General features: G+C 42.5%; 1 protein-coding gene across 6 annotated transcripts in view; it reads left to right on the plus strand.

Annotated features, from left to right (window-relative positions):
* The window catches only part of TSPAN4 (tetraspanin 4), a 791,893-nt gene extending 767,190 nt beyond the window's left edge, over positions 1 to 24,703 (plus strand). For all 6 annotated transcript variants that reach the window (XM_073658686.1, XM_073658688.1, XM_073658689.1 and 3 more), the window contains 4 exons: positions 17,981 to 18,082; positions 19,340 to 19,471; positions 22,061 to 22,144; positions 23,007 to 24,703. In XM_073658686.1, coding sequence (XP_073514787.1) covers positions 17,981 to 18,082; positions 19,340 to 19,471; positions 22,061 to 22,144; positions 23,007 to 23,075 — 387 coding nt within the window. In that variant the 3' untranslated portion in view covers positions 23,076 to 24,703. The remainder of the gene's footprint in view (positions 1 to 17,980; positions 18,083 to 19,339; positions 19,472 to 22,060; positions 22,145 to 23,006) is intronic.
* Positions 24,704 to 25,945: the final 1,242 nt, after the last annotated feature.

Here is a 25,945-nt window from a genome sequence, read left to right on the forward strand (position 1 = left end):
ATGTCACAGGAACTACACAGTATCTTACCTTACTAAAACCCTTTTGTGATGTCATAATGTAACGGACTCTTGTTTTATTACAGTAACTTAAAGGGAATTTGTTTTATAGATTATTTTAATTAAAGCAAAAATCTGATACATATTTTTATTCTAATATATAAATGGGCTGTCCCGTAGCAGACAACTCCTTTTCAATGTCCCATTGTGCTGAATAAAATAAAAACCAGAGTACTTACCTCCTGGACCGGTGCTGCTTTGAGAGCTGTGTTTGCCGCAATCTCGTCAGGTTGTTTACGTCCTGTGAGCGTTGCAGCTGATCAGCGAGCACTGCCGTTTTCACAGATCGGTCAGAGCGGACGTCTATTCTGTTTTTACGTTCAGTGATTCGGGTGAAGCTGCGGAACCTCAGTCAGTGAAACCCGGCCAGCACTAAGGTGTAAATAGGACCATCAGTGTGCCATCCGAGTTTTTCAGTCACCCATGGAGATGCTATGGCAAGTTTGACCTGTATCTCAGAACAAAAACTGACTTTTTTTTGTGGACACACAATCTGCAAGAAAGCATAGATATGTGAACGGCGCCATAGATTATAATGAGTATCGTAGATGTTCTTCCTTTGAAATACATGAATAGAACACGTATGTGAAAACAGGACGTCTGAGAAAGGCCTAAATCTGTGTGAAATCTGTATCCCATGCATGTAAGGGGTTTTCTACAAACCTGTTCACATGCATCAGAAATTTCCCAAGCACATGTTGGTGCCACACAAAAAATCTGCTGCAGAAATAAGCAGAGTGCTAGAAAAGCAGAGGACTGAATAATATGTAGCTACCACTTGTGCAGATCTGTGGCACTGCACACTACAAATCCTTGGCAGACCTGTGGCAGAAATGCGTGGATCTATGTTGGATTTTTGCTGTGATAGACACATATTGGATTTTAATCCTAGGTGTGAACATACCTGCAGTTCTACAGAAAAATCTGAAACATCGAGTTTTAAAACCATTGACATTTTTTTCTTCTATTCAGACTCCGCAGGAAAATCCGCTCCAAAATCTGCATGATTTGGTGTAAATTTGTTGAGCAGATTTATTGCAGAATTAGAATTATCCACAGCAGATTTGACTGATTGTGGATGCAGGATTTTGACACTTTTACAGACTCAAGAAATTATTATTTCCTCTGAAGAATAAGATAAGTCATGTACACTACTGTCTTGGTACCAATACTGTGTACATAGACGGGGAACTGATCGTTCTTTACTTTGGTGAACCGGATGAATGGCTGCAATGTGATCATTCTGCATCTTGTATACAGGAAACCTCCTCCATACTATACAAGTGTCCATATAGAAAGTCAAGTGAACGGAAACCCAGATTATTACATAGTTACTGTGCAGCCAGTACTGCACTCGTCATAAACCACATGGACATAAAAAAGTATGTGAACCTAGAGCTGGCCATATGTTATGTGACCAGGTATGGGAAGCTATATACTGCTTATGATCACCATGATGCAGGAAAATCACCTGCCCATAAGCAAAGAAAAATGTAGAAAAAAAGTCAGATAAAGAATAGGAAATAGAGTAGAAGTATTTATGTAAAGCCCTGGGGCTCCTGCACACAGCCATATAGTTATATGCAGTCAAGGGAGCATGCCTCCGATTGTATACAGAGCAGAACAAAAGTTTGGACACACCTTCTCATTTAAAGATTTTTCTGTATTTTCATGACTTTGAAAATTGTACATTCACACTGAAGGCATCAAAACTATGAATTAACACATGTGGAATTATATACTTAACAAAAAAGTGTGAAACAACTGAAAATATGTCTTATATTCTAGGTTCTTCAAAGTAGCCACCTTTTGCTTTGATGACTGCTTTGCACACTCTTGGCATTCACTTGATGAGCTTCAAGAGGTAGTGACCGGAAATGGTCTTCCAACAATCTTGAAGGAGTTCCCAGAGAAGTCTCCTCTTAACAGTTGTTGTAGAGATGTGTCTGCTGCTAGAACTCTGTGTGGCATTGACCTGGTCTCTAATCTGAGCTGCTGTTAACCTGCGATTTCTGAGGCTGGTGACTCGGATAAACTTATCCTCAGAAGCAGAGGTGACTCTTGGTCTTCCTTTCCTGGGGCGGTCCTCATGTGAGCCAGTTTCATTGTAGCGTTTGATGGTTTTTGCAACTGTACTTGGGGACACTTTCAAAGTTTTCTCAATTTTTCGGACTAACTGACCTTCATTTCTTAAAGTAATGATGGCCACTCGTTTTTCTTTACTTAGCTGCTTTTTTCTTGCCATAATACAAATTCTAACAGTCTATTCAGTAGGACTATCAGCTGTGTATCCACCTGACTTCTGCACAACACAACTGATGGTCCCAACCCCATTTATAAGGCAAGAAATCCCACTTATTAAACCTGACAGGGCACACCTGTGAAGTGAAAACCATTTCCGGTGACTACCTCTTGAAGCTCATCAAGAGAATGCCAAGAGTGTGCAAAGCAGTCATCAAAGCAAAAGGTGGCTACTTTGAAGAACCTAGAATATAAGACATATTTTCAGTTGTTTCACACTTTTTTGTTAAGTATATAATTCCACATGTGTTAATTCATAGTTTTGATGCCTTCAGTGTGAATGTACAATTTTCACAGTCATGAAAATACAGAAAAATCTTTAAGAGAGAAGGTGTGTCCAAACTTTTGGTCTGTACTGTACATATGTAGAGATTTTGTGTTGGGTGTATACATAATTCAACATGGCGAGCTTCACTGGACGCATTGGTTCTTAGAAGAGGAATGGTATGATGGCACATATGTAACTGCGGTTCAGGAGTCATAATGAAGGCCATATATAGTTGTGCTCCCTTCACGTAGCTCAGCACTAATGCTACATGTGTGCACTACTTGACATATATGTGCCCGGATATGCTCACAGTGTATAAGTCACGGTCCCCCATGGCCCAGGTGGACACCATTATTTTGGAATCCTTAGTGCAGGAATATACCGTATCAACATCATTTCTTATTTTACTACTTAGGTAATTGTAGGCTGCTGTGCTTTACTGTACAGTTGTCCATAGCACAATATACAATCATTGGTCGACCAGGGGCAACATATTGGGTATACAGTTACATACATTGTTCACGGTAGTTGTTCTCAAGTCCTGCAGTGGAGTCGTCTTAAAGGAACATAAAACTTAAAAATACATGTTTAAATGATAGAGGAAATACAGTTGCCCTGTTTTTAGTCTTCTGCATTTACTGGATGATCCTTAACCCCTTTACCCCCGAGGGTGGTTTGCACGTTAATGACCAGGCCAATTTTTACATTTCTGACCACCGTCACTTTATGAGGTAATTACTCTGGAACGCTTCAATGGATCCCCCTGATTCTGAGATTGTTTTTTCGTGACATATTGTACTTCATGATTGTGGTAAAATTTCTTCGATATCACTTGCGTTTATTTGTGAAAAAAATCGCAATTTTCAAAATTTTAATTTTTATGCCCTTAAATCAGAGAGATATGTTACACAAAATAGTTAATAAATAACATTTCCCACATGTCTACTTTACATCAGCACAATTTTGGAACCAAAATTTTTTTTTAGTAGAGAGCTATAAGGGTTAAAAGTTGACCAGCGATTTCTCATTTTTGCAACAAAATTTTACAAATCCATTTTTTTTAGGGACCACATTACATTTGAAGTGACTTTGAAGGGCCTTTATGACAGAAAATACCCAAAAGTGACACCATTCTAAAAACTGCACCCCTCAAGGTGCTCAAAACCACATTCAAGAAGTTTATTAACCCTTCAGGTTCTTCACAGGAATTTTTGGAATGTGGAAGAAAAAAATTAACATTTAACTTTTTTCACAAAAATGTTACTTTAGACCCAATTTTTTTTATTTTCGCAGGGGTAACAGGAAAAAATGGAACCCAAATTTGTTGTGCAATTTCCCCTGAGCACGCAGATACCCCATATGTGAGGAAAAAACACTGTTTGGGCGCACAGCAGGGCTCAGAAGGGAAGGAGCGCCATTTGACTTTTTGAATGTAAAATCTGCTTGAATAATTAGCCGACACCATGTTGCGTTTGGAGAGCCCCTGATGCGCCTAAACAGTGGAAACCCCCCACAAGTGACCCCATTTTGGAACTAGACCCCTTAGGGAACTTATCTAGATGTGTGGTGTAAAAATACAATTTTCACATTTTTTCAACAAAAATGTTTTTCAGCCGCCAGTTTTGCATTTTCATAAGGGTAACAGGAGAAATTGCAACATGCAGTTTGCTGTGCAATTTCTCCTGAGTAAGCCGATACCCCATATGCGCAGGAAAACCACTGTTTGGGCGCACGGCAGGGTTTGGAAGGGAAGGAGCGCTATTTGACTTTTTGAATGTAAAATTTGCTTGAATAATTAGCGGATGCCATGTTGCGTTTGGAGAGCCCCTGATGTGCCTAAACAGTGGAAACCCCCCACAAGTGACCCCATTTTGGAAACTAGACCCCTTAGGGAACTTATCTAGATGTGTGGTGAGCACCCTGAACCCCCAGGTGCTTCACAGAAGTTTATAACATTGAGCCGTAAAAATAAAATTTTTACATTTTTCCCACAAAAATGTTTTTCGGCCCCCAATTTTGCATTTTCGTAAGGGAAACAGGATAAATTGCACCATGCAGTTTGTTATGCATTTTCTCCTGAGTACGCCGATACCCCATATGTGGGGGAAAACTACTGCTTGGGCATACGGCAGGGTTCGGAAGGGAAGGAGCACCATTTGACTTTTTGAATGTAAAATTTGCTTGAATAATTAGCAGATCTGCCCCTGATGTGCATAAACAGTAGAAACTCCCCACAAGTGACACCATTTTGGAAACTAGACCCCTCAGGGAACTTATCTAGATGTGTGGTGAGCACCCTGAACCCCCAAGTGTTTTACAGAAGTTTATAACGTGGAGCTGTGAAACTAAAAAAATCTAACTTTTTCCACAAAAATTATCTTTTAGCCCCAATTTTTTTATTTTCACAAGGGTAAGAGGAGAAAATGGACCCCAAAAACTGGTGTGCAATTTTTCCTGAGTACGCCAATACCCCATATGTGGGGAAAATACAGTGTTTGGGCGCACAGCAGAGTTCAGAAGGGAAGGAGCACTATGTGACTTTTTGAACGCAAAATTGGCAGGAATCGAGAGCGGATGCCATGTCGCCTTTGGAGACTGATGTGCCTAAATAGTGGAAACCCCCCACAAGTGACCCCATTTTGGAAACTATACCCCTCAAGGATTTTATCAAGGGGTATAGTGAACATTTTGAACCAGAGGTACGACACAGAATTTGATAACATTAGGTCATCATATTGAATAAGTTGTCATTAGTCTTGAGTGCAAGTGCTCGCTATCTGAGTTTGCATCGGGTGCTCAGGTATGCACCATGTATCACGGGTGCTCAAGTGAAATGCTCGAGTCCCTGCCCGTATGTTTCACGGTTATTAGACACCCAAAAAAAAACATGCGGGGATCGCTCGTGCATGTATAACAGCTGCAAAACATTTGGGGCGGAGACTCGAGCATGTCACTCGAGCACCCACTATACTCGGTGCATACCCGAGCACCCGATGCAAACTCAAGTAGCGAGCACTTGCGCTCAACATTAGTCGCCATATCGTCATCATTTTTTTTCTTTACTTCTGAAAAAATCCCAACCCCAACCCTAACCTTGGCCCAACCCTAACCCTAGCCCAACCCTTGTCTAACTCTAACCCTAGCCTAACCCTAACCCTAGCCTAACCCTAGCACAACCGTAACCCTAGGCCAACCCTAACCCTAGCCCAACCCTAACAGTAGCCTAACCCTAGCCCAACCTCAACCCTAACCCTAGCACAACCCTAACACAACCCTAACCCTAGCACAGCCCTAACCCTAGCCCAACCCCAACCCTAACCCTAACACAACCCTAACTCAAACCTTAGCACAACCCTAACCCTAAAGTTTATTTTTTACGCCTTTCCTCGTGCGGTATAAGTGATTAGATGACTTTATTCTTTGGGTCGGTGTGATTACAGCGATGCCAGATTCATATCGGATTTTTATGATTGACAGCTGTCACACACTAAAAGACGCATTTTTTTGCAGACTAGTTTTTGCATCACCATATTTTGAGAGCTATAATTTTTCCATATTTCGGCCGACAGAGTCATGTGGCGGCTTGTTTTTTTGCGGGACAAGTTGACGTTTTTATTGGTACCATTTTCGGGCACGTGACATTTTTTGATCGCTTTCTATTCTGATTTTTAGAAGGCAGAATAAACAAAAACCAACAATTCAGGAATTGTTTTTTAGAGGTTTTTTTATGCCGTTCTGTATGTGGTAAAATTGATAAGGTAGCTTTATTCTTTGGGTCAGTACGTTTATAGCGGTACTACATTTATATTTTTTTTTATATTTTGGCGCTTTTACACAATAAAAACTATTTTATAGCAAAAAGAATTGTTTTTGTATCGCTTTGTTCTGAGAGCTATAACTTTTTTATTTTTAGGCTGTTGGAGCTGCATGGTGGCTTGTTTTTTGCGGGACAAGATGACTTTTTCAGCGGTACCATTTTTATTTACATTCGTCTTTTTGATCGCGTTTTATTCCATTTTTTGTTTGGAGATATGATAAAACATAGTTTTATGTTTTGTTTTTTATTTTTTATCGTGTTCACTAAAGGGGTTAACTAGCAGGACCGTTTTATAGGTCAGGTCGTTTCGGACGCGGCGATACCAAATATGTGTACTTTTATTGGTTTATTTTATTTTTCATAAGATTATTTATTTATGGGTACAATATATTTTTATTTTTTTATTATTATTTTTTTTCATTTTTTTTAAATATTTTTACAATTTTTTTTTTCACTTTCTGACATTTTTATTACTTGTTCACATTGTCCCACTATGGGACTTTCACTTTTTGCAGCCTGATCGGCTGCATGACATAGAGAGCTGCAGCTTCCTATGCCATGCAGCCTGTCAGCGCTGCACAGGGAGAAGTTGCTTTGGTCGTGCACTGCGCATGACCAAAGCAACTTCCTGCCTCCTGGTGTCCCGGATGTTGTCATGATGATGTTGGGTCACCATGGCACCATCCGGGACTCAGACGCCGCTGGACGCCGGCAGAGAAGGTAAGTATAGCGCTTACCTCCTCTTGCCACCGGAATTCTGCGATCGATTTTGATCGCAGCATTTCGGGGGTTAATGTGCCGGGAGCGGTGCGGGACCGCTCCCTGCACATAGCACCGGGTGTCAGCTGTGACAATCAGCTGACACCCGGTGGCGATCTCGCCCGCACCGCTTGTGTACGGGCGAAATCGCCAGGGCGTATTAATACGTATCAGGCCCATAAGGCCCAGGGCACAGATACGTATTAATACGCCCTGGGCCAGAAAGGGGTTAAAGGGGTTTTCCCACGAACAAAAGTTGGTTTTAATCAATAGATCTTGGAATAATAATAACTTCCACAATTGGATGTGTTTAAATAAAATGTTCCTGTGCTGAGATAATCTTATAAATGTGTCCCTGCTGTGTACTGTGTAATGGCTGTGTCTGACCGTGCAGGAACATGGTCTGATCATACCACATCTCCTGGGCAGGGGAGGACACAAATGAGTATACAGACATTACAGCGCAGGATCACAGCTGATTCTTTCTTTGAAGTAAAACATTGTTTAAATACAGGCAGAGAAATGTTTTACCTCACAAAAAGAATCAGCTGTGATCCCGTGCTGTACTGTCTGTATACTCGTTTGCTTCCTCCCCTGCCCAGGAGATGTGGTATGATCAGACCATGTTCCTGTACGGTCAGACACAGCCATTACACAGTACACAGCACGGGCACATTTATAAGATTATCTCAGCACAGGAACATGTTATTTAAACACATCCAATTGTGGAATTATTATTATTCCAAGATCTATTGATTAAAATGATTTTGTGTTCGTGGGAAAAACCCTTTAAACAGCCAGTCTTGTAGAAATCCTACAGACAACGTGGGTTAATCAACTGTTGATCTGTTGGCTGACTAAGGCCACGTCTTTATCCAATGGGGAGGAGCTTAAATATATTTGTCCTACTGCAGATGGGCACAGCAGGGAGGCTTCTGCTGCAGTCAGTTGTCTTACAGCCACACACAGAACAGTGAGGAGGACGCTGAGAAATGGGTGGTCTCCTGAGAGACACACAGATTTCTCAGTACTTACCTAATTGTAATTTTGTTCTACAATTCCCTTATGAGGTCGTCCTGTAGCCGTTATACATGTGCTTATTGCGCACACACGCCATGTTTACGAGACATAATTTTCAGCGTGGCACTCCCACACCGAGCCTGACGATATTCATCCTTTATATACAGAGGACAATGCGTTTGGTTGAAGGCCAGGTTCATCTGCGGAACTGCTGATAATGGCGGAGTGCTCAGTGTCAGATGTGATGGCAGATTAGGGCTGAGTGGTTAAATGGTTGTTCTCTGTTTGTTTCCACACAAAGCGCATTGATTCCCCATCACCATCAGATCTGTTTTCCTTCATGTTGCCATGTGCAGCTTTTGTACAGTCTTTGTTCTGGATAATACTGCCCTCATCAGACCTGTTCATCCTCCCTGATAACAGTGTGTGTGGCCGGGCAGATTACACTCCCTGCACTGCCGCGCACACAGCTTCCTTTTAGGTTTTTTCTTTTCTTAAATATATTGTATATCTTTACCAAAGCATGACAAATAAAGGGATGAGTGGAAAAAATATTATATACACATCCTTATTAGCATCTGTAAATCCCAGCATTAAATGCTTGTTTAGCATCCCATTATTTCCTGCTTATTCAGTGTCTGAACATCTCCATTACCTGCTTGTTCAGTGTCTACACATCCCAGCATTACTTTTCTGTGCGGTATCTGCACATCCCAGTATTGCCTATTTGTTCAGTGTTTGCACATCAAAGTATTAGCTTCCTGCACATTCCAGCATTACCTGTTTGTTCATTGTGTGTACATCCTAGCATCAGCTTCCTGTTCAGTGTCTGCACATCCAAGCATCACCTGCTTGTTCAGTGGCTGTGCATCCCAGCATTACCTGCTTGTTCAGCATCTGCTTATCTCGGCATTACCTGCTTGTTCAGTGTCTGCATATCCCAGCATTACCTGCTTGTTCAGCATCTGCTTATCTCAGCATTACCTGCTTGCTCAGTGTGTGCACATCCCAGCATTATCAGCTAGCTCAGAGTCTGCACATCCCAGCATTATCTGCTTGTTATTGTCTGCACATTCCAGGATTAACTGCTTGCTCAGTGTCTGCACATCTCAGCATTGCCTGCTTGTTAGCATATGCACATCCCAGCATTACTTTCTTGTTCAGTGTCTGTATATCCCATTAGTCTCTGCTTGTATATAGTGACAGTATTATAGTAGTTATATTCTTGCACATAGGATGCATTTTTATAGTCAAGGTAAAATTCAAGCCCCTCTATCCCTCTATCCATAGTATCAGATTATAGGAATATATTTTGTGAGGCACAAATATTCTGACATTGGTACGCGATGTTACTGTGAGCTCTATGTTACACGCACGCCACTAGGTTCAGCTAGGGCAAGACGGGTTTCATGAATTCTTTGGAATCCTGGGGGTCCCGTTACTCAGGGCGACCATAGGCTGCAGCTTCTCTCAGGCACACAATAGATTCAATTGCTGACCAGACACATCTGACAAGAGTCTTTTTCAACAGTTTAACAGTGGAATTTAATCTGAAGCACGGCCAGTGCAATTCAGGGATATTACAGCAACAATCTTCATTACAGTACAGTCTGAGTTTCTTGAGCAACTGGCTCAAGTAACAATACAGTAGTTTCTTCACAAGGCACAGTATTACAGTCTCTTCAGTAGCATAATTCAGCATAGATTAGATCTCTTAGCAGCACACTTCTATGCATACACAACCACAGGCTTTTCCTTCACAAGGACACAATAGTACACAGCATTCTTTATCCTGCATGGAGATGGAGGGGGGAAGGGTTTGCTGAGGGAACTGATCCCTGTGACACAATTCATTCCAGTCCTTCTCTTCCTGCCCGATAATACTCTGCACTGTTAGTTCAGGGAGTTTATCTGACCTGTTTAGTTTCTGTCCTGATCTGAATCCTGTTCATTTGCCTTCTGTCATATCCAGATAACACACCACCTTTCTCTTTGGCTTCAGCCAGACTACAATATCAAGTTCCCCACAATCCCCCTGGGGCTCTGCTAAAACACTCCCTGTCTCCTGTGACTGTGTTAACCCCTCTAGTTGCTGGATGCGTCTGAAGCACAACACTTCTTCTGCATGTCACACTATTCCCTCCTTTTTAAATGTCATCCTCGACATTCATCTTAATTGGTCAATCTGACCAATTCTGAGATAGTGGTGAAAGTTGAGTAACTTTATATACAAATTGGCATAACATTTATAAACATTTATTACAACCTATTCTACAACCTTTTTTCTTGTAGTACTCCTTTAAGAAATAAACAATAAACACAAACAGCATCTCTTCAGCTGGAGCTTTTCATATATCTTCAACCAGCTCTCTCTCTTACTAGGCCTTAACAGTTCTTTGTTTGTACAAAGTCTTTTAAGGAAAATCAAAGCATGAAAACAATTATTTCCACCAGGCAACATCTTCCATACTGCCTGTCGATGGTGAATACCACTCCAGTGGGCTTACCTGGTCCGTAGGCAGAGATACCTTACAGTCGACAGTCCTTGGCACTTGACTCGGTTCACTAAGTGTCTCATACGTCAGCATCACGGGCCTCCTCACTTCTTGAGTCGACATCCTCCTGGTGGGTTGTTCCTCAGATACCACAGGTTCTTCAGTCACAGAAGTTTCTTCCGCCACACTCATTTCCCGTGCTTCCTCAGATGCTCCTGGAACTGCCTCTGTAAATTCCTGTACTTCTCCAGAATCGCCTGCTTCCACATGGTCTGGTAATTCCACTTCTCCTGAGCGTCGATCGTTCTTTCCAGTGACCGGTGTTCAATCATCAGATCTGAATTGGACTTCATCTGTACTCTTTCCTACAAAGTCTGGAGCCTCGGGACTTAGTTCACTCTCCTGAGGATGGTACATCCCTCTCCTTGACAGTCCGAGAAATACAATGGTGTGCTCTTCTTCATCGGAACTTTCAAGGTCACTATCCACCAGCGGAGCTTCAATCTGTGATGGTTTTTTAGTTGATCTCGGTCGATGTCAGTCTGCTTCTGGGAAGTCGTGGTGGGAGATAATCACAAGGTAGTAATAAATTCCGATGGACTATTCTGGTTTTCTTGTCCCCTCTTTCCAATCGGATTTCATACACTGGATTGTCATTGGCTTTCCTCTTTACGACCACAAACTCCTTGTCTTCCCAGTACAAACAAAGTTTTCCTGGATCTCCTTTCTCACATATGTTCTTGACTAGCATCTGGCTTCCCGGTGCCAATTCTGCTCCATAACATTTTCGATCATAGTACTCCTTACTGTAGCTCTGTCCTTGCGTAACCACTTTGGACGCTATGTTGTATACCTCTGCCACCCGTTCCTTCCATTTCCGAACGTACTCCGGATAGGTTCTGTAAGTCTCTGACTCCGGAGTATCAAACATGATGTTGATTGGCAGTCTTGGCGATCGTCCATACAATAGGAAGAAGGGTGAGTAACCTGTTGCATCGCTCTTTGTACAGTTATAGGCATGTACCACTTTTGACAGAGAACTCTTCCAGTCTTTCTTCTCCTCAGCTGTTAAAGTGCGCAACATCGACAATAATGTCCGGTTAAAATGTTCCACTTGTCCATTACCCTCTGGGTGATAGGGCGTTGTGTGGGATCTCTGAATTCTATAGTACTTTCCTAGCTGGGCAAAGAGCTTGTTCTCAAATTCTCTTCCTTCGTAATGATATAACCTCGTAGGGAACCAAAACCTCAAAGCAAAATCAGTTAAGATCTTCTCTGCCGCTGTTCGACCAGCTTTATTGGTGGTGGCATATGCTTGGGCAAATCGAGTAAAATGGTCCATCACCACCAATATGTATTCGTAACCACCCTTGCACGTCTCGAGATGTAGAAAGTCTATTGAGACCATCTCAAATGGATACGTAGTTTGGATGTTGCCCATAGGTGCCCGGGTTGATGTGTTGGGACGTTTATCTTTCAGACACCCACACTCCCTTGTCACGTACCTCTCAATTTCTTTCTACATGTACGGCCAGAAGAAACGTTCACAGATCAAGTTGGTTGTCCTTTCCACTCCCAGGTGTCCCATGTTTTCATGGAGTTCTTTGAAGACCAACCTACGGAATACTCTGGGTAGTACCAACTGCCAGTTTTGTCCTCCTTTACGATACAGGATACCGTATTCACTGAGGTAGAGCTTCGTCCTTTTTTTTTTTAACTAAAACAGATACTGCTGGTGACTAATTATCTCTATTCCGTTTACTTGAAAACCGATTTTGGTCCACATAAAGTAGTATTCTACCAATTATCTGATCTTCCCGTTGTGCTCTATGGATTTTTCCTTTTGGAAGTTGTTGAATGGACAAGGGGTGATTTGTTCTCTTGCTTTTATGGTGGTTTCCACCCTCAACAGACACCACAATGGTGTGTCTTCCTCTTGATAAGCTTGTACTGCTTGGGTGGTGCTCTCAATTGCTTCCAGACTGACTTCCTCCGAGCATTCTTGCATGAACTCCTCAGGCTCTAGTAGCATTCTCGACAATCCATCAGCATCCGCATTGCATTTTCCTGGCCTGTACTTGATGCTGAAATTGAAGTCAGCTAGTTCAGCGACCCATCTCTGACCTCTTGCATTCAGTTTGGCTGTATTGAGGACATAGGTCAAAGGGTTGTTGTCAGTGTATACCTCAAACTCTTTGCTGTAGTAGAGATAATCTCTAAATCGTTCACAGATAGCCCATTTCAATGCCAGGAACTCCAATTTTCCGGAATGTAGATGGTAATTCTTCTCGGCGTCTGTCAACGTTCTAGAACTGTAACCGATGACTCTCAATTTTCCATCTTGATGCTGATACAGGGCAGCTCCCAGTCCAACTTGAGAAGCGTCACAATGAAGAACAAATGGTAAGTTGAAATACGGATATCCCAAGATGGGTGGTTTTACCAGGTAGTCTACTAGTTCTTCCAATACCTCCTGGTGGTCTGCTGTCCAGAGAATGGGCTGTTGGGACGAAAATGCGTTGTTTTTGTTAAGCCCGGTCCTACCTGCGTTCTTCTTTTTCTCCATTGGTTTTGTTGACTCTGTTGCCCCCCCACAAGAGGAGGTATAGTGGGGCGGCAATCCTGGAGAAGTTCCAAATGTAAGTACGATAGTACGAGAGGAATCCTAAGATCTGCCTCAACTCCCCAACAGTAGAGGGCCGCTTGTCTTTTAAGGCCAGTGCTGGAGCGATTTCTGCTGGGTCCATGGTATATCCTTCTCCGGACACACTTTTCCCTAGAAATCGGACTTGCCTTTTGAACAGTTCACACTTTTTTGGGGTCAAATTAACTCCGTGTTGTTGATACCGCTGTAATACGGTCCTCACGTGTTCAACATGCTCCCGTAAAGTTTTGCTGTGTACCACATTATCATCCAAGTACGGCTGGCAGATATCATCCCTCAATCCTTCCAAACAGGTCTCCATGCTCCTCTAAAATTCTGCTGGAGCTCAACTGAGTCCAAACGGTATGCGGATCCACTCATATAACGCCCACGGTGTGTTGAATGCTGTCAAGGGTCTACTGGACTCTTCAACAAACCCTTGATGGTATGCTTTACCCTGATCAAGGACAGAGATCCAGGTACTTCCTGTTAGGCTATCCAGCATATCTTGAATCTTTGGTATCTGGTGCCGATCAGGTACTGACTTTCGGTTTAGTTCCCGGTAATCATAGCAGAGTCTCAACGTACCGTCCTTCTTCCTAACACAAACAATAGGAGAGGAATAAGACTACTTCGACTTTTGGACCCAACCTCTGTTGATTAGGTCTTGTAAATACTCTTTCACTTCACGGTGTAATGGTTTCGGCACAGACATGTAACTTCTGGTTACTGGGGTTGTGTCTTTCAAATTTATTTTCAATTGCAACGACAGGATACAGCCTATATCAGAGTCATCTTTGTTGAATGCATGACACTCTTCTCTCAGCATCTGTTTTGCTATCGCTATATCTACAGCACACAAGTGTTCCAGGGATACTGGGAGATCCCAGGACCCTGAGGTGGGTCGTGCAATTTCTTCCCCTGGGCAACTCCTGTTCCTTGGTTGGGAGACTGAATTCACAGTAGACCCCTGGGTGGGTCTCACACTGGCTGGATATACCATTTTAACGGTTTCAATGTGACCTAACACAGTCTTTGGATCCAGTCTAATTTAGTGTTTCGTAGTATTCATCACCGGTACGGTCACTCGAGCAAACTCACCAGTAGGAATCGTAAGCACAGTCTCACTTTGAACTAGGCCTTCCGGAAGTTCTGAAGAGTTTTTTGGCACAAGCAGTCTTTTCTGGACTTTTCTTCCCGGTTCTACCTGGACTCCACACCTCACCCCCACCATTTGGTTTGCAGGGATGATGGTTGGGCGCCAGCCTACCTTGATTTCTTTTAGGTCCATTGTATCCTGTGCTTTCTTTACTCTATGAATCACATTTTCCGCCATGGCATTGGGTATGGCAAGTGATGTGGCAATTTCATCTACCACCAGCGTCCCTGACTTGTGTTTCGTGATGACCTCACTGATTACATTATAACCCAGGATAGGAAACTCTGCCACGTTCTGATCACTGGTCACAAGAAAAGGTACCAAAAGCTCAATGGTGTTGCTGTTCTTCGTGGTCCTCAGTTGGAAAGTTACTTCCACCCAGCCTATGAAAGGGATTTGGTTCTGGTTGACAGCTTTGCTGTGGAGTTCTACTGTTCCTAAGAGTTCTTTTAGCGACCGAAGGCATGTATGTGGCCAGTAGCACATTCTTCATTTAAAAGGCTCGCTTGGGCTCCTGTGTCTCACAGTGCTTTTACCAGGAGTCCATCTAGCTGGCACTGTATAAAGCACCTTTCACAGATTAAGCTAATTAGGCTATCTTTACTGACTGAGGAATCCTCCTCCCAGGGGTATATCGTTTGACCTCCGCACTAGGTATTAAGTAACTGATGCCCCCTGTCTCTCTTGCAGCTGTTGTAGATAGGAACACACTTGGGGATAGTACCGACTCAGCCGTTTTACCTCATGCGCAGTTCTGGGGTTTGGTGAGATTTGGATTTGCCTCTGGGGCCTCCTCCGTGTCGCGGTTACCAGTCACCCCGCACTGGCAACCTCCTGTCTTTTAACCCAAACGACCGTGACCATTGGTATTCCTTGGAATAATGTCCTTCCTCATCACATCTTAGACAGTGGACACACACCGCACTCTGATTTGATGAACGTCACGCCTCACAAGCCGGGTATCTTCTGTTTTGGAATGCTATCCTGGGTCTAAGGGATACAGGTTCTGGTCTGGAACGAATCAACTTTTTCACCTCAATCAGTTCGGCTCGCAGTTCTCCTCCCAGTTACTTCCTCCCAGTCAGCGCTGGCAGTCCTCTCTTTTGTTGGTGATTTAAGGTTCCCTCTTGGAGGTAGGACATGATGATCTTCGGACTGGCCACCGGTGGTCTCCAACTTCAGCTGACTCATTTTGGTGATTTTAGGAGCAGAGCCTTTCATTAACTTCTGTTCGCTCTCTGACTCCATACTAGCTGCCTCATTCATTTTTTTAATTAGGACTTCGTCATGAATTCCAGGATCTTCAGGTACTGTTTCAGCTGCAACTTGATGTCTTTGCTGATTAACCCTGTTCCCAATAATCTGAAGAACTTCTTCTGGACTAGTCCAGCATCAAACTTCTCCCCCGCTCCTACATCTCTGGATGCAAACAACAGTCTATCCTTCAGTTCAATTGCTCTGAACAAAAAACTTTGGGGTGATTCATTATTTTTCTGTGAGAGGTTAATGAGTTGGTGGAACAATTCTGAAGTACGCTCTTCTTTATAGTGCCCTTTTAAAATCCTCTTCAGCTGTTGCAAGGTCAATTGACTCTTCATTTCTAGCATACTACGGAGGTTCAGTCCTGGGCTGATCGCTTTCACCGCCCCCTCAACGATCTCATCTGGCTGGTAGCCTTTCTGTAAGCCTGCAACGATCTGGTGCAACAAGTTCATATAAGACAGTTTCTCTTTCTGTTCACACTCTCCAATTTGTCCCACGATCTTGAATTCTTTCCTTATGGTGATTTTTGGTGTTAGAGAGGACTGTCTTCCCGATTTATCTAACCCGAGCACGGTAAAGGTTCTGTCTGAGTCTGTCACCCGTTCAGAGGTTTTGGTCGATTCCTGCAGAGCTGTTGTTAGGGCTTTGAATTGTTCTTTCAATTCCTGTAGTTCTGTCTGTGGACGGAGACTCCCGCTTTTGGTAATTGGTGCCGCCCCTACATCCTCCAACTTCAACCTGGTTAGAAACTGTGTTAGCTCCTGGAGGAATGTCCCCATGACGTCTTCAGCTTCTTTCTCCCCCAGCTCATCCATTTTTGCATTAATGGCAGCTAACAGTTGCCTGCGGTTGTGTGCTTTAGAAATCTGTTCTTCTGACATCTTTATATTTTCTGCTACTGTTCTCAATTCTTCACAGGTTAACTGAAGAAGCAGCTCACTAATTCTGTCCATTTGTATTTCCACATCCATTGCTGTTAGTGAGTTTTCTTTAGGGCTAGTCCCCTTTAACTGGTGTAGCAGAGTTGAATTGAGGTGCTGTGCTGCTGTGTTTTTCCAGACACTTTTCCTCTTCTCCCTCTATACGCTAATTCCTGCTCAGGATTCCCCGTATGGGCCACCAATGTTACACGCACGCCTCTAGGTTCAGATAGGGCAAGACGGGTTTCATGAATTCTTTGGAATCCTGGGGCAACCGTTACTCAGGGCGACCATAGGCTGCTGCTTCTCTCAGGCACACGATAGATTCAATTGCTGACCAGACACATCTGACAAGAGTCTTTTTCAACAGTTTAACAGTGGAATTTAATCTGAAGCACAGCCAGTGCAATTCAGGGATATTACAGCAACAATCTTCATTACAGTACAGTCTGAGTTTCTTGAGCAACCGGCTCCAGTAGTTTCTTCACAAGGCACAGTATTACAGTCTCTTCAGTAGCATAATTCAGCATAGATTAGATCTCTTAGCAGCACACTCCCACCACACAACCAGGCTTTTCCTTCACAAGGACACAGTAGTACACAGCATTCTTTATCCTGCATGGAGATGGAGGGGGGGGGGGTTGATGAGGGAGATGATACTTGTGGCACAATTCCTTCCAGTCCTTATCTTCCTGCCTGATAATACTCTGCACTGTTAGTTCAGGGAGTTTATCTGACCTTTGTTTAATTTCTCTCCTGATCTGAATCCTGTTCAGTTGCCTTCTGTCAGATCCAGATAACACACCACCTTTCTCTTCGGCTTCAGCCAGACGACAATATCAAGTTTCCCACAATCCCCCTGGGGCTCTGCTAAAACACTCCCTGTCTCCTGTGACGGTGTTAACCCCTCTAGTTGCTGGATGCTCCTGAAGCACAACACTTCTTCTGCATGTCACAACTACTGATGGGTATGATATGCTTTAGGGTAAAGGTGCTGAATATGTTAGATGGGATCCTAGTAACAGAATACCTTTCAATGTTTTATGAAAACAGCACGATGGATGGAGACTGTTAGTGTGAAACTTGCATTGACATACAGTCAGGATTGCTGTAACTCATCCTTTCAGCTCTAGTACTGGCAGCTTGGAACGCGCCATCACTCCAAGAGATTGGTAACACAAGGATATTTATATCTCGTTAGATCGCATCCTCTGAAAGGTTTACCTTTGATTTCAGATTTCATTGGTTATACTCACTGAGGTGGTGTTTCTTTTCAGATTGATAGGTACGCACAACAAGATCTGAAGAAGGGTCTGCACTTGTATGGAACCGAGGGAAACATCGGCCTCACCAACGCATGGAGCATCATCCAAACTGATGTAAGTAATAAACATCCCAAAGTCCAAATATCGGCACCTTCCCGAGAGATAATAAGTTCCAGCCCTGTAGATGACTACGTGATTCCAGACAATAAAAATGTTTGGCAAATACTAGTTCAGGTAAGAGGTGGTACTACAGCTGCCTCGCAGCAGCCACAGACCTCTGTCGTGTCCAATGGACTGGGACATGCGAATCATTTCACACCAACTCTAATAACAATGGCTTACCTGTCTTTATTAACTTTTTAGATTTCCTAATAGGGCTTATGATGTTCATTTGTGGCCCTTAATACTATACATATCCAAAATGTTCTATATAATTTGGAAAAATATCTTTCCAATGTGATCTAATACAATATACACCAATAACTACAGTAAACTTGTCAGATATTCATGCATTTCATTCCTGACAGTATTTTCAGGGTTTATTATGCAGGGACCATGACTGAGGGTGGAGAGACTTTACCTTTTTTTGCCAAACTGTTTCCCCAGCATTAATAAAAAGAAGAAAAGGGCATATAAATTAGTAGTACATGTCCTTATATGAAACATACAATCTTTTTAGAGGCAAGCCGCATCTTTCCCACATTCTAACAGTATTTCTGTAAATTTTCTGTAATCCTTATCCTCCCCAAAACCTGTGTCTTGTGTAAATCAGAAAATGGAGAGGAGGGAGATGAAGCTGCATAAGGGGAAGGAGGGGAAGCAAGAGGATACATCTGATTGGCTACACAGGCAGCAGGAGGAGACATCTGATTGGTTACTCTTTAGCTCCTGAATCACTGAAAGAAGACCCGCCTACCAAACAATCATGGAGACAGAAACTAGCAGAGGCGCCTAAAATACGCCAGTTACACTCACATTTCTGGCTACGTATTGTAATAAATAATCTGATACTCTATATGTCTACAACTGCCTGAGAAGCGATTGTGAATTTTTTTTCTAAGGAAGCGATTGTGATTTTTTTAAGGAAGTCGACCAAACACTCTAATGAATAATACAATGGAAAAAATTCTGCTGGGTTTACCAGCAGTCCTATGTAAACCTATTAAAAATCCTAGTAATATTGTAGCTACAGTCAGTAGCGTGACAAAATGGTGGCCAGGATAGGAAATAGCCATGTGATTGTTAGGGACAGATCAGGCCCTATGACAAAAAGGAAGGTAAAATGGGACATGGAAGGTTTTGTCCTTGGAAAAGTCCGATGTGGAGTCCCGATGACGCATGCTGACTGTGACTTTCTCTTTGCTCCTGCAGTTTCGGTGTTGTGGGGTGTCAAACTACACAGACTGGTTCGAGGTGTATAATATGAGCCGGGTCCCAGATTCCTGTTGCTTGGAGTTCAGTGAGAACTGTGGCTTGCACTCTCCTGGGACATGGTGGAAAGCGGTATGTGGTCTTTTATTCACTGACACAATGCAGCTTTACATTGTGCCTGCAGGGCGCCATTGAATTGTGCAGAGATCTTACAGAACTGACTGATCCTTGAACTTGTGATTAGTTTTTTGCTTAAACATTCCTCTCACTTTTTTTAGGCCTTGATTCACAACAGGGATGAGCATTTTTGAGCCCCTTGTGGGTTTCTTTTTTTTACCTGTTTCAATTGGAAAAAATGCACATACAAGTATACAGTTTTCAGTATATACCAGTGTTTATATCCTCTTAAAGTTCAACTTTGCATCATTTACTACTGATTTATCTTCTCAATATTCATTCACCGAGGATGAAGGGCTACTTTCTCATGCAGAGATCAAAGTCTTTACTGCAGCAGATGTATTGAAGGGGCGCTGCTTGCTAGAATCACAATTTATTGTCTCCCCGCTACAGTAAGTGTCTGATTGATAGTGAATCTACCTTAAGGACACCCAAATATCACTATAGGTGGTAAGTAGTGATGAGCGAGCGTGTTCTATTAACCCTTTTGCCAAGCACGCTTGGGTGCTCGCCGAGTATTTTGGCGTACTCTGCATCTCTTTTAATGATAGCCACAGGCTATCTCTGCATGTGTCAAAGCTGTCAAACAGCCGTGACACTTGCAGGCGCGGTGATATTAAAAGAAATGCCGAGCACGCCAAATACTCAGCGAGCACCCGAGCATGCTCGCCGAAAGGGTTAATAGTGCACGCTAGCTCATCACTAGTGGTAAGCTCTGATTATGAGAATATCCGTTTAAAGGTAATCTGTCAGTAGGATCAACCCTGGGAAGCCGTCTATAAGGTCATAGGAAGCTGATTAATATACCTTGATATCTGCGATCCAATGTCTTATTACTGAGAAGTTATTCTTAATATGTAAATGAGCTGTTAAGATCTATGGACCGGATATAGATCTCTCTGAGAATCTGCCTCCAGAGCTTATTTTAAATGAAAGAAGGTGTTACCAGTGTGAGACATGGAGATAAGAAGAGCAAACTGTCAGTCTTTACATGTCTCACACTGGTAATGCCTACATATTAAGAACAACATTGATTTCTCTGGAATAAGATATCAGATCAAAGATATCAAGGTTTAATTTTATTCCGTTTCCATGACCTACATGCCCATATAGACGGCTTAGGAGGGTTCATCCTACTGATAGATTCTCTTTAATGATGTCAAAGCGAGTCGTATACAGTTAGCTCCACCTAGTGGTGACTGCATGCAGTCAGAATCGCATCATTACACCTCTACATTTCTGAGAGAGAACTCCAAAATCCCAGATCCTCTGTATCAAATAGAATCCTCTGTCACTGATTAAGTGAAACATTTATTTTGGAACATATCTGGTAAAAAAAAATAGTTTTTAGAAACGCACTAAATAAAAAAATGCATAAAACAGAAGTTACTAGATATGTAGAGATTTTCACTATGTAGTCGGCAGGTTGTAAGTTATATGATCTCTTGGATCTGGAAAATGTCTGACCTGCTTAAAAAAAAATTATGACAATCCTAGAAAAATCCCTACACTTACATGATGATTTCTGTAACCATTACTTGCCATGAAAATTTTTAGGCAAAACCATCCAGAGGTCAGTTTTAGGCATTGTATTTCATCTACATCTTCTGTGCCCCTTTCTGTTCCATTGACCCCTATTGTAAAGTAAATTCAGAATAACCCAGGATGTCTAGTTATGGTAATGATAATACAGATGTTATAAAATGGAAGTCTATAAATGACAAGTGCATTTTCCTATTTCAGACCTCCTATATAGACCAAGAAACTCCACTAATGCTATTCTGCCAACACAGGACGAGAGCTTCTTCCAACTCTCAGTGACGGTGATGTGCTTAAAAGGGCTGGCTTAGCCGATCATACTAAGCTACACAACCAGCCCCCTTTACTACATCACTGTCACAGGGGGAGGAAGCTGTTAACCTCTGTTGCAAGAGCAGAAGCACAAAACTTCTGGGATAGCGAGACCGGTGCTCAATCAGGACGATCCACGCAATTATTACTAATATTAATCATTTCAATTATTATACAATTCATAAACAAATAATTACTTCCATCAGATAACCCACTTTGAGGCTTAATCCTCTCTATCTAATGTACAATATTAAAGTACTTGTGCAGTGAAAACTTGTTGATCGGTGGGGTCCAACCGTTGGGCCCCGCACTGATTGGCAGAATGGGGCACTTTTGTCCCCCGGGTGTATGCTTGACGGCCGCTCCATTCATTCTCTATGAGGCTGACAAGTACTTTCAGCAGCCCCATAGAATGTGAATGGAGAGGCCATCGAGCACACGCACGGGGTACAAAAGTGCCCCATTCTGCTTATTGGTGCTGGTCCCAGTGTTCAATAAGTTATCACTTATCTTGTAAATAGGTGATCACTTATTTTGATGGAAGAATGACCTTAAAGGGAATCTATCACCAGGTTTTTGATGAAAGCAGGGACTATTAAAAGAAAAAAAAAAAGTTGGTATAGATTTCTCGGTGTCTATACATAAGCCGAGAGACTATGCTGCTGCTCACAGATGTGCTTTGCTGTATTTCAGCCTTGTTATGACACAGTGAAGATCTGGCTCCATGAGAATCTCCTGGCGGTCGGGATCTTTGGGCTCTGCACCGCTCTTGTACAGGTCAGTCCATTCCAGCTGTGACATCTTTCTAATGGTCCTGTATTCTCTACAGAATAGGTTAACTGCAGTTCTAGACATGAGGTATGAAGGCTATGACCTGCAGAGCACATGAGATTGGAATGAAAGTGAATATGGAGGAAGAATATTGCATTATTTATGAAGCTGACGACCATTCATGAAAGCAGAAATTCTAGTGTGTGGTTTGATTGCATATGGCAAATACTGGTGACAAATAGGCTCTTGCTGACCACCTTAATAGGTTCACATGTAGTGGGCCCTGTATACAGTATACCTGTAGTCTTCCCTGAAATTGTCATGTCAGACAATTCTATGATACAGAACAAAATCTAAAACACAGAAGCAAATATTACATATTAAATCTTCTTAAAAAATTGCCCAGGGATAGTAAGCAAGTGTCAGTAATGTCACTCGCTAATTGTCCATAGCACAGAAATGATTGCATTTACATAATATGTACAATATGGCAGTAGCAGGAAAAACACAAGAGCCTGGCAAGCTGCGTTGATATATAGATATAAAAAAGTAGTTTTGGTAAAAGTAGAATGGGGCCTCAGAGCTGGATAAGGCAACTAATTTATAAAGACACTTTCTTTAGAAAACCGCACCAGATGAGACAACAGTACAAAGAGGTTGTATACTAGAAAACAAGCAGCGCCGCTCTTATCTAGTGGTCATTACTGGTGTTGCAGATTTGCCTTTATAAGTAAAGTTAGTGACCAGTATCATGTAAGTTTTGGGGTCTAACTTAATTGACTTCATTAAATCGATTCTAATACATTTTGATTTAGTGACAGGAGATCTAGTGTCTCTACCAGAACTAAGATTCTCTTTGTTTCTATAGATCCTCGGACTTACTTTTGCCATGACAATGTACTGCCAGATGGCAAAAACTGACACATACTACGCCTGAGACATCCACCCCGTCAACTCCCTGCTCTCATTACCGAGATGTAACCCGGGAGGAACTTAATGTGGTTTTCAAAGCAGATCTTCCTTGGTTCTGTTCTTCCTCCTTTTTTTGAAACCACCACAGACAGCCTCGAAAAGCACAAGAGCCCTCAAACATCGCAACTTTCTCCAGGGATGGAGGACAGACACCAGGTGGGAAGTGGACAACTCTACAATATAGACCACGATTATGGTGGCAAAACAGTGCCACATGGTCTATGAAAGCCAAGACCTGGGGAAGGTCCGCTGTGCTTTTCTGGGGGGAAAACCGTGGGTTTTATACTGTTCACCACATGATCAATGGAAGCACATCTTTTGCTGTTCTTTACAACCCATACTGTGTTACACAAGAACTGTGCTGCCTTTAGTGCTTACCGTCTGGTTGAAGTATATAGGCATACTTTGCCAAAAGTTCTAACTGCCATATTACTGCAATATAATATGGGTCTATATTCACAAGCTTATCAAATGCAGCCTACAGAGAGGGAAATAAGGCTTCTTTGAGGAAAATATGTCTTTAAACACCAAGCACCTGAGAATACACCATTCAGGTCATCGTTTTTCAAAAACCTATAAGCTGCCATATAATTAGCCTGAAGTCACTGCCACAAGGCTTTCAAAGTATTGGAAAAAGGATTTTCTGTGTGAACTAGTCTATGTGTAGTCTACCATTGCTTTGAGTTTTGTGTTTTTCAGAATATTTTCCATATACAGGCCCGATGAACAATACATTGCAGAACAGTCTCTGTGTGAATGTACCGTACTCGGGGTATGTCTTTACATACCGCAACGCTACATTCACAGCTTGTCAAAAAGTAGCCATACTACGCAGTAATATAAATGTGTGACCATGAGGTTTGAGGCCATATAGGCAACCCAACGGCCTAAGTTTGTATGGAGCCCGTTGACTGGACCACAATATATTTTGCTAAGCTCCACTATATCCGTAATGCGTTCTTTCACCCTGTATTATAATTTTAGGTTTTATTTTTTTTTCTCCCGGTCTTAAAAACTACTCGCCTAATGTTGTAGGCGGTGATGAGCAATCACATATTTTTACATCTAGTGAAGGCATATCTGGCTTGTTTAAAGAAGGTCGGTAATGCGTCCGCACACTGGAAGGCTGCCAGATTTAGATGTGTATATAGAAACAATGTCTTACATAAAAGGAGACATCTGTATAAAGATTGATACAGAAATCAGAGAAAAGACTATGCATTTGTTGGTTGAGACTCTTTCGAGATGTCCATTGAGCATTGCTCTGTTGAAGGATACCTGGAAGTGACACCGGACAGCTGTGTCCAAACCGTAAAGGCAGCTAATGAGCTTGTCCCTTCCATCTCAATGTTTCCATTTATATTAAAGCACTTATGGTTCGGTTTATATACTGGCACAACCTTGCCGAAACAGTAGATCACCGCTTCCTTTATGAGGGGTTATTCTTACATCGGACATTGTTCCCTCAATCCACATTGTGAGTCAATGGTGACTGCTTCCTGGTAAGATTCCTGCAGAGTTTCTCACTATGTTTCCCTATTTTCAGTGTATATACTTATATACATAATTTATGCAAGAAGTATAGTGAAAATTTGTTCTAATAAAAATGTTTATCAGACGCTGTGTGTGTATTGGGTCCTGGACAGATGATCCCTGGCCGCCGAGGAGCTAATAAAGTCAATAGTTGATTCATATCTACAGGGAAATTACTCTCAGCACTTATTAAGCCGTGTCTCTAATATATGTATGCAATGAACACTCTGAGGGACTACACGGCCCTTTTAACTACTAGACTCCATGTAGGAGCCATGTAAGGGCTTATGCACACCCCGCCGCATTGCCGTTCTGCTTCCTGCATAATGTCAAAGTAAATTGACCTCAGGAACTGCTAATGGCGTCCCCTCGTTGTCTGGACGGTTTGAAATCAAAGGTGTTCACCGGTGGGAGACAAGTGATACGCCGGCAGAGCTGTCGTCTGTAACAGTCTCAGAGGGTCTCTCAACTCCCTTTACTTCTATAATAGCAAATTAGCAGAATACAATACAGCATAATAAGATGTGGTTGCAACCGCTCGACAATGCTTGGATGTTTGTCTCCAGTCATAATATAGAAAATCATATTGGGTATATTGTGTATAGAGTACCTGTTACAGACTGGGGCTGCTCTTTATAATTAAAGGGAGCCTGTCAACTTGGAAAACGCGACCACTGGGAGAAAATGTACTCATTTCCTCCCAGGAACAGCCAACTTTGAGTAAAAGGGGTGGTGCTGGGAGAGAATACAGTCATCGCTCACTATACTGGGTTTGCATCAGCTGTAAGCACGACCCTGCACTTTGACTGACAGCTTGCTGTGAACCGTGAGCTGTCAATCAAAGGACATGCTTACAGCCACCACACACAGTATAGTGAGCGGTGCTGCGAGATGTGACTGTAATCGCTCCTACCACCACCCCCTTTGACTGAAAGCTGGCAGCTCCAGGGTGGGAATAAGTTGGTTTGTCCTGGTAGCTGTGCTTTCAAATAAGGCGGCCAGGCAGCGTTGTAATGCTATTTACCTGCAGATTAACCCCATGACTGTAAATAAATATCAATTTCCAAGGTACAAGTTCCTTTTAAGAAAAGAGTGAGCAGCCTCACACTGGAGATTTTTCTAAATAAGAGGTCCCTAATGTCCCCCCTAAAGGATCTGACTCTCTGGGAAAAGATGAGTCCTAACGTCCGGGTTGTAGGACCCCAGCATACAGAGTGGGTGGGATCCCACAACCATCCATCGCCCTCCTCATTGTGAAAGAGCGAGATCTCACTCTCTGCACTAACCCAGCACTGCCGCTGC

The sequence above is a fragment of the Phyllobates terribilis genome, unplaced genomic scaffold, assembly GCF_046119375.1.
Source record: "Phyllobates terribilis strain yellow unplaced genomic scaffold, ASM4611937v1 Scaffold_13__5_contigs__length_258822181, whole genome shotgun sequence".
Taxonomy (NCBI): Eukaryota; Metazoa; Chordata; class Amphibia; order Anura; family Dendrobatidae; genus Phyllobates; species Phyllobates terribilis.